The 19,716-nt window shown below is 39.1% G+C and overlaps 1 protein-coding gene across 2 annotated transcripts in view; it reads left to right on the forward strand.

The window, feature by feature from the left end:
* Window positions 1-17,248, forward strand: part of fa2h (fatty acid 2-hydroxylase) — a 43,351-nt gene extending 26,103 nt beyond the window's left edge. For both annotated transcript variants that reach the window (XM_072434386.1, XM_072434385.1), the window contains 6 exons: window positions 9,825-9,941; window positions 13,977-14,119; window positions 14,304-14,404; window positions 14,867-15,039; window positions 15,115-15,367; window positions 15,504-17,248. In XM_072434386.1, coding sequence (XP_072290487.1) covers window positions 9,825-9,941; window positions 13,977-14,119; window positions 14,304-14,404; window positions 14,867-15,039; window positions 15,115-15,367; window positions 15,504-15,571 — 855 coding nt within the window. In that variant the 3' untranslated portion in view covers window positions 15,572-17,248. The remainder of the gene's footprint in view (window positions 1-9,824; window positions 9,942-13,976; window positions 14,120-14,303; window positions 14,405-14,866; window positions 15,040-15,114; window positions 15,368-15,503) is intronic.
* The last annotated feature ends 2,468 nt before the right edge of the window (window positions 17,249-19,716 follow it).

The raw sequence follows: 19,716 nt of genomic DNA on the forward strand, positions 1-19,716 counted from the left end.
GCCTTAAAACCCTTCTTTCTTTATGCAAATGTGGGCTAACATTTTTTTATTAATTTGAGTTTTTAGTCTATGGGGATCACCACAACACAGTTTCCTGGTGACACCGCAGTGTCTTCATATTAGTAACTTGAGACCAGTGCATAGATGTGCTGGCTGTTGAGCCTCTGATTGGTGTGTAGTCGTATAGTTGTGTAGTGACCGGGTGTGTGGGGTGGAATCTTGAAGCTGAGGATCAGGTTTGACTGGTTCTTTCTCTTCACCACAGCTGCCACTGATCTCTATGTAACACTCAATAGTACATAATACAAATAAATATATCAAGTAGTTATTTGATATACATTTTATCTTCAGCAGCACGCACGCTTACCATCATAATGTGGTACCATTCACCAGTTTATCTCATTGATGCCATAAAGTTAATTCCTATCGTAATGTTAAGATAAAAACAAACGGACAAAAGCATAGATAATGGGGTTAAGGGTTAATAACAGAGTAATAAAAGGCAAGTGTATGAGATCATTACATTGACTCAACTTATTAAATTGGCTCAACCCTGTGTGGTCTGTTTTGGTGATTCCCTCATGCTAAATATAGATGTGCCGGGTTCCATGTTTCCACTCCTATGTGTTTACAAACCTATGAGCAACATGGTTCCGATTAGTATAACTTTGTCATACAAGATCATTCAAATGTATTCATGATTTGTAATGTTGCTTATCACAATATTTCTATCTCTAGATTACGATTACATTTTGTTTACCTTTTACCTTTTGTTTAACCAGAAAAGACCCTCTGAGATTTAGAATCTCTTTTTCAGAGGAGTCCTGGCCCCAGAGAGAAGGAGCCTAGACTACATGTTTTTAGTGGTAGGGGAAACCGGAAGAACACAGGGAGGATATACAAACTCTGTTAAACCGCTGCATTATCGTACTGCCCATTTTGATCAGATACTGTATAGCAGTAACTTAACTATCATTGAGTTTTTGTAGGACTTGCTCTTTGTTTTCCAATGATATTACATACTTATTTACATTTTATTTTCATTGTGGAGTGATTGTCCAATATTCTTTGGTCAACACATCTTGTATTAGCCATAAATCTATTTAAGTGTTTATTTAACAGAACAAATGTAATATTAGAGTTCATGTTTTCTATTGATAAGTGACGCTCTAAACTCTGTACATTTTAGGTAAGTTAAGTTACTTTTTGTTCTGAATGTTACGAGGATATTTGAGAGGAGTCGTTTTCCACACTTGAGAGACACGTGCTACAAATTGGTGGAGGTGGTTGGACCGCCCCATGCTAGGAGTTTTTTTGACGACCCGCTTTGGTCTGATTCCAGAACCTTCTGCATTTGAACAGAATGTAGAAAGGACAAGCTGGTCAGGTAACCATACCCGTTAGCCAATGTTTGATCTTGTCAGCTCTCAGAAGCTAAGGAGGATAGCCTTGAAGGTGGAAAAACACTATAATAATTTACTTCTACTACAATGTATCTGTAAAAAAAAAACACAACTAATACTGATTGTCGCAGAATTATCGACAGCTTTTACTGGTGTCTCAAGTAAACCACTGCTTTTTAACTTGGCGTTGTCCAACATTAGTTGTACACAGGTGCCTTTGCTCTTTTCGGTGGCATCAGTGTTCATCTCATCTTAAATTACACCAGCAGCCTGTTATTAATGTAAAGATGTAGAGATATCCAGACAGCTGAATCAATAATGTTCCTTTCGTTCAATGTATGACACATACTTTTCAGTTAGGATCTGCTGTCGTTTCAGGCCTGTGTTATCAACGTTTCCACGCTGTTAGTGAACTTCAACCCTCTTTCCACACACATCATCAAACCAGGAGTTAAAGTTAACGTACACTCAGAGGGTGCTTCATAACTTTATGACGTCCTTTTGTAAGCACAATTTAACACCAGAAAAGTATGCTCTTGATAAAAACTTTGAATATGCTTCTTCTTTTTTTTTTGCAATTAAGGGTCCAGGGTTGATATTGTTTGAAAGAAACAACAGAGAAATTATGTATTTGTAGTTGAAATTTAAAAGTTAAAACTACTGCCAAGAGTAAATAGTAATAGTATTAGTAGGTGTAATATTAGTAATTGTACCGGTAGCAATTACTTCATGGATAATTGATTTAGTTCTTTCCTTTGTAATAAGCCATTCGACTGTAGGGCCGTGCAATTAATTAACCGTGATTACAATTTGGAGAAAACTGACATGTGGATGTTTCCTGTGGTACTCGGTGATCATGTGATTGTGTGTGTGGTTTCACAGAGAGTAACTGAAGATTTAGGAGGTTACACATGTGCAGCCCAGAGTTCACCTGGAGCCAGCGCCGCTCTATATTTATTTACATTTTATTTGCATTATGGATAGATTTTCCAATATTCTTTGGTCAACATTTTTCATCTGGTATTAGCCATTAATCAATGCAAGAGTTGTGAGGCATATTGTTTAAAGGAACAATATTGTAGGATATGCAGATGTCCTCCCCCTGTTGCCATGGTGACAGGAATGCGGGCTAGGTGTTATCTACTGCCCGTGTGGAGTTTTACGGCCCTCAAAAGAAAGAGGATGTAATAGTGACAACAGAGACGCTCTGAACTTTGAAAATAACTTTTCATCAAATGACTCCTTTTGGATTACAGAGAGTAACGATCTCTCCAAGACAAACGCTAAAACGCTGAAAGACTATGCGGTTTTAGTGGTTTTAATAGACAATCATCAGATTGCAAAAATGTGTCCACCAGATGACTTTACATGTACATATTGTGATATCGTGTTTAACATGTCATTTTAACTGTTTCATAACTTGTTTTGTGGACAATTTTACCTTTTGTGTAACTCTTGTGGCCTAAAGCCAGATCTCGTCGCCTTATCAGCTCTGACCCCAGCGTGCACGCTGATTGGCTGAAGCCACGGCGCCAAAACCCCCGCGGGGAAAGACAAAAGGAAAGAGCAGGGAGTTACAGACCAGTACCATCCGAGCTCCAGAGCGAGTTCCATCCGAGTTTCTTTCGAAGCTCGACCCTCCATCCAGGGTCCCACCAGCAAGGTCCATGAGGCCTTGGGAGCAGGCCTCGGGCCTAGTTAGCGTGAGCGATGCTACGCTACGGGACAAAGACTTTTCCAAGAGAAGCTAATGTTCCCTCCCGGAACTAAGAAACCTGTGCCCGTTTTTAAAAACGTGATTGATGCTGCATCACGCAAAATCAAGCAAGGACCTTTCGCAACTTTTTCAAGTCCACAGCCTTTTAGACCAGCCACATCTGTGGAGCAGCACGACGGCCTTTTCATTCGGGAACGCCTCAGAGCCAAGAAGAACGCCTCAGAGCCAAGGAGAACGCAGATCGCAGAACCGATCCAGTCCTTCTTTGGCCAGACAACGTCAGAGCCGAGCTCCAGAACAGGCCCTTGGACCCCAAGCAGGCCCTTGGAGCCCAAGCAGGCCCTTGGAAGTGTTCCTTCATTTCCAGAAAAGGGGTCAATGTCACGGTTACGTTCTCAAACCTTTAGATCAACGAGCAAATTAATTTCTAATTAATTAATCTAGATATCTGATTTTAGAGTTGTTAAATTGCTGATTATCCGGCTGGTGCCCCATTCTTCTCTTAAAAATACGATTCAAACTTACCCACATTTAGGCATTGTGTCATGTTTGAATTCTTGAGAAATTCTTTAATCAATATCAAACCTGAATGCCCCGCCCCCTTCACAAGTGGGTGGGCATTCATAACCTTACAGTACTTGTACTAGTATGTTACCCTACAATATAATATTAGATTTCATGTTTTTCTCTATTCAATACTCAAGCAATAGCGCTCAATAGCGATTCATTGAATCATCGCTATTCTCTGCTGCCACCTTTGGCCTGTTTTCAACTGCTAACCTTTAGTCCTGCTCACGTGTCTGACAAAACGCCCTTAAACCAAGCCCTATGTGCTATTATAGCTAATGTATTACCTAAAACTATATTATTGTTATAAAGATGAATTAGTAACGACAAGAATATTGTGATCGTATGAAATAAGAAACAGTGTTAATATTGTATTGTCACATGATCCAAAAGAGAAGAAAAAGGTTATAAACATGTCAAAGGGACTTTGTCTTTCCATGTTTTCCTGCTGATCACTTCCCCCAGATCTGCACGCCTCTCTCCTCTGTATCTTCTGTTGTTGAGACAGTAGCAGGTTCATTGTCTGTTGTCTCCTTTTGGATTTCTCTCTCTAAATCCACAGAGACAGCTTTATTTGTTCTCCTGGTCAAGAGTGGAGAAGAGTTTGTGTTGTGGAGTGGAGTGTGGAGAGTTTGGTTTGATTGCGGACAAAAATCTGAGCACTCACTGTTTATCTAGTCTTTATGACCTACTCACTGCCTAATAAGACAAAAATACATGCATTTTCATTGGTTGAGATGGTTGTTTTTCATTACACCCATTGAAAATGTTATTGTGAGAGCAGCCTAAAAGTGACATAACATTTTCTGGTGTCAAAAGTTAATTTAATGAATTAGTTTGCTTCAAATTCTGTCGATCTATCGATTGATCAATCAACTCAATTTGTGACTGAATCTTCAAAGCTGAATTGAAGCTGTTAGACGATCCTGGTGGTGTACATTTATGGACTAAAGAGGTTTTTTTAGGCACGTTCGACCCTGTTTGAGTCATAAAATGTATTTTCTCAGTTCATGGCATATATTTATAGACCAGTTAATTTGTTGCTGCCCCATCTGAAATGTATTTTATGTGTAGCAAATCTTTAGCACACTTTTCAAAACTATTCACAATAGAGTTCCAAATGTAAATTTTGTCAACACACTCTTTGTGGTAAAATAGCATCATCAGCTTTAAAAACACATCTAACCATCATTAAGGCACAGCCGTGAATGCCACACATTTACATGTGTACTCAGACTTGGTTTTAACTACAGATTATCTCTATTGTATCTATGTATTACATTGGTCTAGTGCTTATATAGCCCTCATATAAAATGTCCTATTAGGACTCCTGATTGTTCTGTTGTGTCCCCTCCTGTGTATGGACTGTGATAAAAGTGCAGTCTTTAAGTGAGCAGACTAAAGTCTGAACAAAGAGTGTTACATTTGCTGTCTGTATTTAGATAGATACTTCAAGGTAGTCTTCAAAGTGTTTTGAAGTTTTGATACAAGGTTGTGTCAATATGAGTGTTTGCTCCCCAATTGGCAGAATTTGGAACTTGGATTTTTGTGTAGAGGTGGACAATAAAGACAAAATTGTCTATATTTTTGGAATTCTTCCAGACAAATATAGCAGTCCATCAGAAATGTGCCAAAATATTTCATATTGCATTGTTTGAAATATCTCCCACCCTTATTTACACAGCTCTATTGCTCAATCTTACATTCCTGTCATTGTACCAACAACGCGGTGCATTTTGAAATCACGCTTGCCGTACCAAACATTGTTCACTGAACAATGCAAGAAAGGAACCTTTCTTCTTTTCTATCTTTAGGTTAATGGGTTACTGTTAACTGTTGATAGTCATCCCCCATTTCACACTCTCCTCCTGTCTAATAAAGCCTACAACAACAAAAGACAAATGTCTGGAGTTAGTCAACAGATCAAGAGATTGTGTTTATTGCGTGAGCTCTAATGGCATATTTCAGTGTTGACTGAAAACTATATCAGCTTTTACACCTGCCAGAAGGTATAGATCGGATCAGATATATTAAAGTGTGGTGGTAAATAGTCTATTGAGATAACAAATGTCATTGTATTAAAATATATTCCAAATGTAATAGAGCAGATAAATATTTCAATTAATTTCACCATTTTAGTCATACCTCTTTCATATAGTCTGGTTTTACAACGCCTCAACATAAAGAGCTGTTTTGAATGTATAAATCACTTGTGATTATTGTGAGTAAACGGAATATATTTTCAAAGTAATCTGTAGTTAAAGAGCGACCCAAATATGTGACACTGCGTCCTTATGATTCTTAGATGGCATTTGTTAAAACTGACTGGTAGGTCATGTTTACTTCTTATGCTTATATAAATACTTGCTGAATGAGATGTGTTGCTGTGTGAGTGTATTTGGGTCAGAATGTGGACTCTATGAAATGATCACATTGTTGAATGGTTTTGATACACTTTATTATTTATTTCTGTAAATCAGTGACTTCAAATAGAACGAACTATTTAGCTACCATCTGGTGTAAAACATGTTTTTTACAAGCTTAATATATAAGTGCATTGTCCCTTCAAATAAAGATAACCCTAACTAAATTAAACTAAACTAAACTAAACATCACACTCTCAGCTTTGATAAACGGCACTAGTCATATCCATTCTTCCGCTCATCCGGGGCCGGGTCGTGGGGGCAGCAGTCTGAGCAGGTGCTAGTGTTTTTCACTAGTCATAAAGAAAGTTTAATCCTCAACAATCATCAACAGACTATAAACAGATCAACTTTCCTTTTATTGTCCGGAAAAAAAAGTGATGGTATATGTGGGGCTAGTATTGCTGAGGTAGAAGTTAGGACACGGAAGTTCAGCCTCAGAAGTTGTACATAATTTTTGCCTCAATAGTTTGTCTCCACTTTTGCATTTACACAGAGGTCAAATGTATCACACCTGTCCAAGCACTTTGTAAAGATTGTCTATATAAATGCATTTTGCGCTGTGCATTTGTGTCCGTAGAAACGACTTTTCTTTTATGAACTTTACAATCAAAGTACATACTGTCCCTTTAAACCTTGGATCGTAATGTATGGGGTCCATATTCAGCCATACAGTTAGTCTCAGTTTGCTGCTGTTTTGTACAGATTGGATTGGGACCCTGCCCTTACAGCCACTGCTCTTTGTCAGCTCTTCAGAGACATCTCATCATTGTGTTACTATTAAACAGGTGGAGTGTGAACAGGCTTTAAGTTGTCGACCGCATCGCTTTAACATTCTATGAGATGTACACATGTTGACGTGGTGGATTTACATATAAGGCGTATATTTGTATTGCACACCAACCAAACGGTGACTGACTTAAGTGCAAGAATACATTGTTCATGAGTCAAATGTGATGACATTTTTAATTTATATTGCTGGTTTTATACCTTGAAGCGCATATGACAAGTTAAACTACATATTTTACTAAACGTTTCTAATACAGTTATTTGAAATTTTACTCTAGTATTACCTACTTTGATGTTTTTGGACCGATTTTACTTCCTGGTTGGATATGTGCATCAGATGTGATAAGGCAATTCTATCACTTCTTTATTTTGTAAAATTAATCTTTAGACTGTCGATCAGATACAGTGTTGTAGAAAAAGAATCAGTTATAGTCATCTGGACACAGTTTTTTATTTGTTTCCACTCTCCCCCAAAAGTGTGTCCGGATGAATACTAATTATATTAGAGTATTTTTCTACAATGTGTTTGATGTGAAAACACACTACTAGTCTTCTTCTTTTTTACATTGCATGTTCTTCATTAAAAACACAGTAGTCTTATCATGGGGCACATTGTTCCTTTTTGAAAATCATGATTAACCATACTACCTCAGGCACTCCATCTTTAACAGACACCAGTATTCACTTTTTCCACATTTTGTTATTTTACTGTGCTGTGAATACTTTGCGGGGGCACTGTAAATGTGAACTAACTAATAATACTATACATATTTTTAAATGAGAAGTTTTGTGTGACGTTTGTCTGGGCTGGAAAGTGACAATGCTTTTGCCTTACTGGATGCATGTCCTTGGTACTCAAACACCCCTTTATGCAGACCATCAGTTACCTCTAGAATTGCCATCATCAGCTACTTTTTTGGCTCTTGTCCAAAAGCTGGGCTGCATTATGTGATTTCTCACTCAGTCAGTGATACAATTGGCCTCTGGATCAGGGCAGTGTCTTTCCTAATGCTGTGCTCCTCCTTTCAGGCGCTTCAGATGAGGAGCTCCGAGCTACTGACCCTGATCTATCTCTCTCTCTCTCTCTCTCTCTCTCGCTCTCGCTCTCGCGCTCGCTCTCGCTCTCGCTCTCTCTCAGTGGGCCCAGTTTACACATGGTGCGCACGTACCACTGCTGAGTGAGTCAATGCTTGTTTTGGTGTGTCCTTATGGCAATAAGATAGAGCCTAAATAAATGCCCCAGCATCAATGGTCATAGATTCCCAGTTTGGACAGTACTTGTCTCTCACTTGTGTTGCGTTTGAAACATGGAAGGAAATATTAAATATAATCCCATGCTTAGTTACTAACCCTACAGCATAAGCAAAGTGGTTAAATGAGGGTAAATATTTTTTGAAAAGATTTTTGAAGATCAATCATACTATTTCCAAGAACAAACTTAGGTTGATTAGGTTACTGAGGCACTGGATCCAGATTCCAAATCTTTGCTTTTCTTCTTTGAGATGAAATTAAGATTGATTACATTAAATAGCAAAATACTATTCAAATACAACCTTAATTATTAATCAAGACATTAATTTGTTGCTATTAGTTGTGCATTACCACACTTGTCATTCATACATTGTTTGAGTCTGCGGACAACGCACAATGTTCAAGTATCTCTAAAGGAACCTCAATAAATATGAGTATTGGTGCCATAGAAATAATTGCATGTGTCATGCAAGGCATTTGTATTGATAGCTATTGTATATGAATAAGAAAATAGAATGTTGGCCGGCTGGGAGGAGTCAATCTTGTGTTTAATCCTCTATTGGTTTTAGTGGTGTGACAATGGAGGCGTTGTGTTGCCTCCAGGTGTTGATTTGCCAGGGCGATACAAAACGAGGACAACTGTGACTAACCTGTGTGTGGCTGAAACCATGCAGCTGCATAGTTTCAGATGAAGAGTAAAGCCACAGCATTCTCATGATTTGCAGTGTTTAACCACTGCCATTTAGTTTCCTCTTTTCCTCCTGGAACAGTTTGACACCAATGAAATGTTTTTCAGGGAAATGTGCTGCTATCCTGGCAATGAGCAGCCTGCAGGTGTGCAGTAGGACGCAGGGAATGATTTACATGTGGGAGAACTACTCGGCTGTCCATGCCACAAGGAATTTAGATTGCGCGCCAAAAATCCCATATTATTCCTTTACTGAACATATATGATATAATTGCCGGATTGTCCCACATTCACTCTCACATAATACACCACATGAAGTGTCTTGCCCAAGACAACAGCAACAGTGTGCACGCCTGCCTCACTGTGGCCCTGGCCAGGCCCATCCCTGCTTACCTTGGACAAGTTGGTATGGCCACTTGTAAACACATTTGGGGAGGTGTGAAACTGGGTCATTGTGGCGGTAAACAAGAGCACTGAAAATGAATAATTGGTTGTTTTCAGATTTAGATCTCCATATTCCTTACGTTGTATTTTGCCATGAAATATCTAATTCACACATTCACTTCCTTTATCACAACAAAAATCAAATTTGGGGAAAAGTGAATATAATTCAATCTGTATGAGCTGAAACACAGTAATATTAACTAGACTGTCAAAGATATTCCATTTTAAAACCCACAGCATTTTCACTGGTCCCTCAAGTCCCACATCCTTTAACAGAAAACTCTTGTGGTCTTTGCAACTAATATACAATACTTTTACTCAAAGGGAGGTACATCAGATCAACTCCTTTTTAGGTAATACTGTATTATTTTTTTTAGACATGGCAAGTGCTATGTCAGAGGTTTGCTCTGTAGCCAGTTGTAACGAATAGTACAGAGCCTTCCCAAATATCTTCTTCAAAACGGAAAAAAGAAAATCATTTGTAAACAATAAGACATTATACAAATTATTAACCATTTCTGTTTTGCATTGTTTTCTGCCAGACTTTGAGGGAACGGAGGAACGGCCACAGTCACACAGAGGAAAGCTCCAGTCAGAAGTTGAGCAGTGAGAGCGAGGACTCCATGTACAACCGCTGCAGCCCAGTTGACCTGGACAAGGTGAGAGCCACAGAACCTAGAGCACTGAGGCTATGTGCGTGTGGCCACAGGAGCGGTGGCCTACAGGTTATTCACCCCGGCCTTTTCCAAAACAGCGCCTGTGCTGGAGGACAATTACACCTTCCCACACTAATAAAACACTTTTAATATCTAATCAGAGTCTACCTCCGATGGTCTTTTTAAGCCCTTGGATATTAATTCCTGCTAAGATACACAATAATGGCATTGTTATCGCTAGTACATGTGGAAAACTAAACTATCTTTCAAGGTGCAAGAAACACAAAATCATTTGAACATTGTAAACAAGCCGTTTACTATATATATATATATATATATATATATATATATATATATATATATATATATATATATATATATATATATATATATATATATATATATATATATATATTACTCAAGTACAATTATAAGTGTGTTGTCATAAAACTACTCTTGAGAAGTGTAATTTCTTCAGAAATGTTACTCCAGTAAATGTAGTTCTTACATAAATACATCCATCCCAGCAATGCAGCACATCTTATCTTGTTCCTCAAATAAGCAATAATCTTCCCCATGTTTCTCCATAAATATAATGTTCTCCCGCAACTACTACTTTTTTATCAAGAAGACTTTTTGTTTTTAAATCTATCATATGGTGTTTCCTCATCATTAACTTGCTCAAAGTTGTATTTTGATTGATTTAACCATGTTTGAGTAATACTGTATTATAGCCATTAATCCAATACATACATGTAGGATAAAAAAGTGTCACGTAACCATTTTTCAACAATAAAACATTGAAAATCCACTACCTGCTGCGGTGAAATCCATTTTGGATCAATATTGCGGTTAACAATTAACAAAATGTAAAATTATGACGTATGTATGGTCTTTTGTCTTCTTTAATCATTTTTTAGCCAACGGTTTGTACTCATGAACATTCACAATCAATAGAAATACCTCTCGAGCTTTCGCAATGCTTGTGACTAGTCCTGCCTTTCACTGAACAAAGCGACATTGACTTTGGCTCTGCCCATGTGATTTGATAATTTGACAGGAACACCAGTCCTACCCAGTACGTAATGATGAATACAACCAGTCTGTTTGGTTGTTTTTGTGTTGCGCGGCATAGGTCCAAACGCAAACCCAAGGAGTATATTACGCACAGCATTGTCCTATACATTGTGTACTAAAGGTGGAGTCTGTGTAAACTGATGCTGATAGCAGGGCTGGGAATCACGATTCGATACGATACACAATACATGGCTCACAATACGATAATAATTATCAGAATAGGTTTATTGCCATTCTCAATGAACACATTTCACAGGCCAAGAACTTGCTTTGGTGATTCAATAAAACATACAAGGATGAACAATAATAAAAATAAGATATATAAAATCTAATTCTCTATGCATTAAATAAAAACTATTACATTTACTATAAGATAAAAAATTAACTTACTACTTTCACAAAATTTACAGTTAAATTTACAGATGTAGTGCAGAAAGTGAACAGTGCAGTGAGTGATTGATTAAATGATTGTTAACAGCAGAGGGAAAGAAACTAGCCTCCTGCCTGAGGGGGGTGGCCTCCTGCCTGAGGGGGGTGGCCTCCTGCCTGAGGGGAGTGGCCTCCTGCCTGAGGGGAGTGGCCTCCTGCCTGAGGGGAGTGGCCTCCTGTCTGAGGGGAGTGGCTCAAATAGTCCATGTCCAGGGTGAGAAGGGTCGGCTGTGATCTGACCTGCTCGTCCCAGAGCCCTGGAGACGTACAGGTCCTGCAGAGAGGGAAGTCTGCAGCCGATCACCTTCTCAGCAGAATGCACAATGCGCTGTAGTCTCTGTTTGTCCCTGGCTGTGGCTCCAGCGTACCACACGGTGATGGAGGAAGTGAGGATGGACTGTGTAGAACTACACCATCATCTGCGCTGTCAGCTTGGCTTTCCTGCCACAGGAAGTTCATCCTCTACTGGGCAGAAGATAATATCATGGTTTCGCGATACTTGCAATCAATAATCGATATATTGCTCATGATGTTCTGCGATGAACCTAAAACGTTTCTCTTTGTTAAATCATGACCTGCACAAACTCAAAATTAAATACATCCATTTGAATGTTTTGAACTGAATTTTGAACTGTTAAAATGTCACGTTTTGTATAAACAAGTAACAAAATTGTAGTGCTGTCACAAAATAAGTCGGTAAATAATTTCAAAAATGACTAATAGCGATATTGATACAGCAGCCCATATATACTGCATCACAAAATTCTGTATCTCGATATCTCTATATTTAAATATTTAGGCACACCCCTAGCTGATAGTACAGATATCTTGACTTGGCAAATCCCCTAAAAACCTTAATTCTTGTTGTTTTCTTTAATAAACAGGCTGAAGTCATTCAGCAGCTTTGTGCTACATCTTGTCAACGCTGTGTGTGGAGACTATTACACACTCATTTTACAGGAACCTGCTTCCTTTATGGGCCAAAAATAAAGTCCTCATCACTTATATCCTTTATAAATAGATCAGCAACATAATTTAAATTTAAGATATAAGTTAAAATAGGTTAACGTTAGATGAGTAGTAACTAGGGATGTCACAATATCAAATTTTAGTGTTACAATTATTGTGAGAAAAAACATCAATATTTAACGATTATTCATGATTATTGAGACTGTGACTAAACAATAGTGAAATCTTTCATTTTCTTTCTTTCCCATTTTCTAACATGTTAATTAATATTCCTCAAGTTTGTCACCAGCTTTACGAAATTGAACTTTCTAAAACACAAAATTGAATTAAATTTGAGAAAATAGCCAGATATATGCGTGCGTGTGTGTGCGCTGCACACTCATGTGAGGCATGGTCCTGTCCAACAATGAAGCTCAGTTCATTTAGTCTGCACCCTCTTGATTATTAATACAGCCTGCATACAGCTCTGTTATTGGAAGCCCTTGTATGTACCCTTGTAAGTTAATGATGTGATTGTTTTCACATGTGATTGCCGTTGTTCTGACATTTGTGTAGTTCACAATGGAACAATACACTGCTCCATACAGACATGTGATAGTTGTCTAGTAGTTCTAACTTAATTGCTTCGTGTCAGCACTAAACATTCTTGTGTTTTCTTGTTGGTTTGTGTTATAAATGACAAGCGAAAACCTGGCAATACTTTACTCCTAGGGCCATAAGCTTGTAAATCCAGGTATCTTTTTTATGACACCTAAATTAGTAAAATTTCAGAGTAACCTTTGACCGCTTGACCTGTTTGAACATGTTTATTTTTTGTATTGAATGTTGCCCATCACCTTTACATTGCATTAACGCTTGTGGTTTACATGGAAATTAAGTGAGATAATAAGCAAATAAGGAGTCATATTTATGACGGTCATGTCATTTACCACAAACGATTCTGAAACCTATCTATCATAGGCCGTCAAAGTAATATTTGGCCTTATTCTGGTATGTTAGTGTGTTTGACATTTCTTTAATTAAAACCAGGGGTGTCCAAACTTTTTTCACCGGGGGCCGCGTTTTGAAACTTATACGGTGCAGAGGGCCACAAACAAACTGACTATGTCAAACTTGTCGAATGAAATTTTGTATTAGACATAGTTTCGATGCCTCCACGCCTTTAGTAAGACTTGGAACATTAATATTAGGTCAGTATAACATCAAAATGCCTTTAATTTTTCCAATTTTACAGTAAGAAGTACTAATTTTTGTTGTTTAGACCAACTTAGCAGGAAGCCGGAGGGCCAACAAAAATTGGTCTGAGGGCCGCATTTGGCCCCCTGGCCACAGTTTGGACATGCTTGATTAAAACGGACAATTTTACACATGCACACACGTTCAAGTTTCCATGTGTGAACATTTTAGTTTCGCTACAATCTGCTGGACATTTCGCTTTGTTATTTGAGTTGTCTGTGTGCATGAAAAGTGCTCTACAAATAAAATGGACTTGACTTGGGTATTTGGAACACTTCTGGGCCCATACATAACTGTCTATGGCTGTTTTTATTTTTGTGTTTTTAGGATCTAGTTGACTGGAGGAAGCCTCTGGCGTGGCAGGTCGGACATCTGAGAGAGAAGTATGATGCGTGGGTTCATCAGCCCGTCGACAGACCAATCAGACTATTTGGAAACTCATTTATGGAAGCCAGCACCAAAACCTCCTGGTGAGACTCATACTAACTGAGGAATAGAGATAAGGATCTTTGTGATTGTTGATTGCAGTACAAAGTACAGACATGAGTGAAGAGGTTCGATGCAATTGGTTCATAGTCATGCGCTCAGTGTTTAATGACAAGGGGAAGTGAAAAATGCTCCTTAAATGTATGTTTCTGTTTGTCTTCTCTGCAGGTACTGGGTTCCCATTGTGTGGATGCCTCTTGTTATTTATTTAAGTTGGTATTGCTACACAACACTAGCAAAAGGTGCAAGCAGAATTGACCTGACTTCAGGTGAGAAACATTGAACCAGTCAAGCTCCCACAGAATGATTTATTTTCTGCTTCACTCTTATTTGCTTATGTTCACTGTGGTCCAGTGTAACACAAACCAGCAGTTTCCAGCTGGCCTATACACCCAGGCTCCCTGTGGTGTACACATTATCTACTGTATTTTTTATCTATTGGAAATGTACTTCACTTTTCTTTTAAAAGTCTATAACATAACCAACAATCAAGTTTGTTCAAGTGCATACCAATGAATATGAAGTGTTTTAATTATGGTACAATATCAGAAAAGGTTTATTGCCATTGCCAATGAACAAAATTCACATACATAGGAATTTGCCTTTGTGATTCATACACTTAAAAATAACGTTATAATCTATGGATGCAGCCACACAAGAAATTTGGCATATAATACAAAATATGAACATCATAAAAAACATGTGTAACTCCTTTGTCCACTCTCCCTCAGGCTTGTCCATCCCAGTCCATAAATCTCTGTTCCCAGCCCTCTTCATGATGGGCTGGTTCCTCTGGTCCTTCATCGAGTACTGCATCCATCGCTTTGTCTTTCACATGAAGCCACCAGCCCATAACTACTACCTCATCACCATACATTTCCTCCTGCATGGCCAGCACCACAAAGTACACTCAATTACACACGTTCAAACCATTGGAGTCTGTGTTATTTGTTTTAAAACAGGTTTTCTTTATTTGCAGTCTCCCTTCGATGGCTCTAGGCTGGTGTTTCCCCCTGGACTGGCCTCGTTTGTGGTGGGAACCTTTTACCTGTCTCTGAGGAGCGTGCTTCCAGATGTTGTAGGGATGTCTGTGTTCGTAGGTGGGCTTTGTGGCTATGTTGTATATGACATGATCCACTACTATCTCCACTACGGCTCACCAAAGAAAGGCTCATATATGTACAGCCTCAAGGCCTATCATGTCAAACACCATTTTGAGCACCAAAGATCAGGTGAGTCATCGTTTCTTCATTCCTTGATTCACACGAGAAATAAATATTACAGCAACATTTTTTCTATATTCCTAAATGATGTGCATTTAAACAAGACAACAACACTATACCTTATATTTGATCCTTTGTCTGTCAGGTTTTGGAATCACCACCACATTTTGGGACCACCCTTTTAAGACGCTCATCCCAGATGAGAAGTTCTAACCCATGGCAGGCTCCACTGAAGGGCCTTAGGACTTATCAGACCCCTTGTTATTAAAGAGTCACACACTGCTCCATCCTGTGCTTCTTCTAGCCTGCAGCCACAGCTTCACAATCGCCTGACAGAGAAACTCCCGGACCACTGCAGCCCCTCATCTGTACATAATGTCTTCAATCCAGCAAATCTTAGGCACTGTCCTGTGGATCGACTAATCAAGTCTCTTTCTGATCCTGTAGCCAACTAGAGGTTTATACGTGGGATGGTGTAAATAAAAATAATAATAATAATAATAAACACCGAACTCTGAAAATATATATGAAGCCCCCTCAAATCTCTGCTCTGATCATATACCAGGAACAATAAGTGATTGGTGGTGGGTGAATGTGTTAGAGGGATAAAGTAAAAGTGTGAGAGAAGAGAGAAAAGAGTGAGTTAAGCATCTACAAATGACAAATGAGACCCAATGTATTCATCTCATCAGACGAAACAACTCTGGAAATATATCTGTGAACTGCTCCAGACCCCTGTCCAATAGCTGTCTCCTCTGATGAAGCTTTCTACACTGCTGCTGCTGCTGCTACACCGTTTTTAACAGATGTGAACAGGGAACATGAAGCCTTTAATATTTTAATATAATGCTTTAACTTATTAATTCAAAAGCATAAAAAGATTATACTGTTATGTGCTGATAAAATGTAATTTTGTGTATAACAGATCTTAAACCACTGTGGTGATTTATTTTTGAAAATCTAACACTTTGTATTTAACATAGATGTACAAATATTTGTATCATGTGCTGTACAGGAGAGTCTTTGAGATTCGCTCCAGCTTTACGTTGTTAGAGGGACCAATGTTATGTGAATGGTTGAGCAGAAGCCACAATACTTCCACCGGTGTATTGTTTGAGTTTATGTCTGTAAGATGTCAAATGAGGTATGAGGCCATTGCACCAGAGCTCCTGCTGAGGGCATCTCGGGGCCAAAACTACAGCCAAGTGAAAACCAGACTTCAAATTCAGGGAAACGCAAAACTCCTAACTGTGAGCTTTTTGATAGATGTATAAAGCACATGGCCTTAGAGATGCCAGCAGTATGACGATTGTTTAACCTTCTGACTGAACAACAGGAGTCTTTGAGTGCAACTGGCTGATCCTCAGAAACTCTTATAACTAAAGCAGAACAAAGCTTTATACCTAAACACATAAAACAACTATAAATCTTTAGGAAATAATTATATTTTTTCTAGCAAAACCAAATATGTTGTACATACATATTATGTAAAAAGAAAAAAGAAAAAAAGATGATCAATTCTCAAGGTGATGTCAAGAAAACTTGTTCAGGGCCACAATACGTGTCATACTCTGTAACAGTGCAAGTAACAACAGGTGTCAAATGTATGCAAGAAACATGAAGTATCAGCTTATCATACACAAACAAATATATGTTGCAATAGTAATACAAAATGCACATATCCATATTAATGATTGTGAAGAACTGCATAGCAAAGTGGAAGGATTCAAAATTGAATTCTGACAAGTAATCTTTCTCTTTGCTAAAAAATACAGCAATATTAATATTGTCTAAATCTGTTTACTATAATATCTTAATTATTTTTTTGGACTTTTACATTTCTATGCAAATGCTAATGTATTTGTAAATAAATGTTTATGTGGATATTTCTTGAGACGTCCTTTATGTTTCGTAGCTGCAGTGCAAACTTAGACCATTACTACAATTTTTCAAAACACTATTGGGCAAAAACCATGCAGAAATGTTATGAGTAAACACTAATATTGGTTTATTTGGTTGAGACTGCATGTTACAATCGCCCTCTGTGTCGACACAAGAGACCAGGCCAGACTCTCAGGCTTTCAAATGACACCTAATGTCTATTTTCTGGTTCCAGTTGTCTATTTAAAGCATTTAGTCATTTCATACAAGTGTCATGGGATGTATTATGAATCCTGAAGATAATTTCTAACCATGGCTTTAAACAGGCAAAACAATATTTTAACTTTGAAAGCGATTCATTCAAGTTGAGTCATTTCATTGTGGCCAATTCATAGCACAAAAGTAATAATGGTGTAAACCTGCAATTGTTTGTGGTTATCTGCAGGATTAGGGAATGTTACTCCAGTGACACCCAGTGGTAGTGTCACGAATGAAAGCCAAAAGCTTTCAATTTATTTTTATTTTGACACGGTTAGATCTAAATCAAGGTATCCCATGTTTTATTTGAAATTAGTTTTATTTAATAATACTTATCTGTTGAACAGTAAAATATCACAATCCCACATGTTTGAGTAATCTGGTTTATTGAGTCGCTTGTGAGAGTCCACTGCATGATGTCACAAGGTGATTATCCAGCGCTCCTTTGTATTTTTAAGGTCCCCACATTTTCACCACAGATTAATGTGGAATTTAACTCATTAACATGTGAAAATGGGGTCGTTAAACATAAAACTTGCCTAAAAATAATGTTTATAACAGTTCTTAAACGTGAACTTTCATCCAAACTCCCAAACGCCCTCTCCCCAGACACTTCCTCCAACCCGATCCCGAGGCGTTCTCCGGCCAGCCGCGAGACATAGTCCCTCTAGCACAGGGGTGGGCAATTATTTTTCCTCTGAGGGCCATATTCGAGTCGAGTTAAGTGGTGGAGGGCCAGACTGTGCTAATTGGTGTTACAAATTCATATCATTATAAGCACTTTTTTGTAAATTATAGGCTATTGAATCAATTATTTCATTTATTTCATGTAACCTCTATTAAGGACACATGTGCAGACACATGTTACATAGCTAAGACAATTAAAGAATTGAAACTAAAATCATGAGGGGGGCCAAATCAAAACAAGCCGAGGGTCACATCTGGCCCCTGGGGCCACAAATGCCCAGGTCTGCTCTAGCATGTCCTGGGTTTTCCCCGGGGCCTCTTCCCAGTGGGACATGCCCGAAACACCTCCCCAGGGAGGCGCCCAGGAGGCATCCGGAACAGAGGCCCGAGCCACCTCAGCTGGCTCCTCTCGACGTGGAGGAGCAGCGGCTCTACTCCGAGCTCCTCCTGTGTGACTGAGCAACCCAGCGGCGGAAACTCATTTCAACCACTTGTATCCGCATGCAACATGCACTGCAACATGCACTGGGACAGTGCATGTTGCAGGTCCGGGTTTGATGGAGCCATCAGGACAACATCGTCTACAAACAGCAGAGATGAGATCCTGTAGTCCCCAAACCGGACACCCTCCGACCCCTGACTGCGCCTAGATATTCTGTCCATAAAAACTATGAACAGAACCGGTGACAAAGGGCAGCCCTGGCGGAGTCCAACATGCACTGGGAAGAGGTCTGACTTACTGCCGGCAATGCGAACACAGCTCCTGCTCCGGTCATAAAGGGACCGGACAGCCCTGAGCAAAGGGCCCCGGACCCCGTACTCCCAGAGCACCCCCCAAAGGACACCCCGAGGGACACGGTCGAAAGCCTTCTCCAGATCCACAAAGCACATGTGGACTGGTTGGGCAAACTCCCATGAACCCTCGAGCACCCGATGGAGGGTATAGAGCTGGTCCAGTGTTCCACGACCGGGACGAAAACCACTCTGCTCCTCCTGAATCCGAGGTTCGACTATCGGTCGGATTCTCCTCTCCTGTACCCTGGAATAGACCTTACCCGGGAGGCTGAGGAGTGTGATCCCTCTGTAGTTGCAACACACCCTCCGATCCCCCTTAAAACGTAAACTTAATGTTTCTTTAATTTCTCAACCCCTATTCAGATGCTGTATCTTATTTATTTATATTTAGCCTAAAATGGTCACAGGATATATGTTGACCACAAGTTACACAACAAAAAGCCTGTCCAGATAAGACAAACCAATGCGTCATCATAGAGCTTTCATGCGGGATGCAGCCAACATTCTGGGCCCCAGTACAAACCATCGTCACTTATGCCAATCACACAATATTTATGAAAAATTCCCATTATAGATTTTGTGAGAACCCTTTCCTGTACCGGGCAAACAAACAAGTACTTTACCCCTGGTTCGACATCTCCGCTTACATGACAAGATGTTCCCAACCTTTTTCACAGCCTTATGACCTCTATATTACACGCGGATATGTTCAAGTCCCCAGCATTCTTCTCTTACCT

This window comes from Eucyclogobius newberryi, unplaced genomic scaffold (assembly GCF_026437365.1).
Source record: "Eucyclogobius newberryi isolate DKJ021-1_F unplaced genomic scaffold, fEucNew1.0.hap1 SCAF_7, whole genome shotgun sequence".
NCBI classification, from domain to species: Eukaryota; Metazoa; Chordata; class Actinopteri; order Gobiiformes; family Gobiidae; genus Eucyclogobius; species Eucyclogobius newberryi.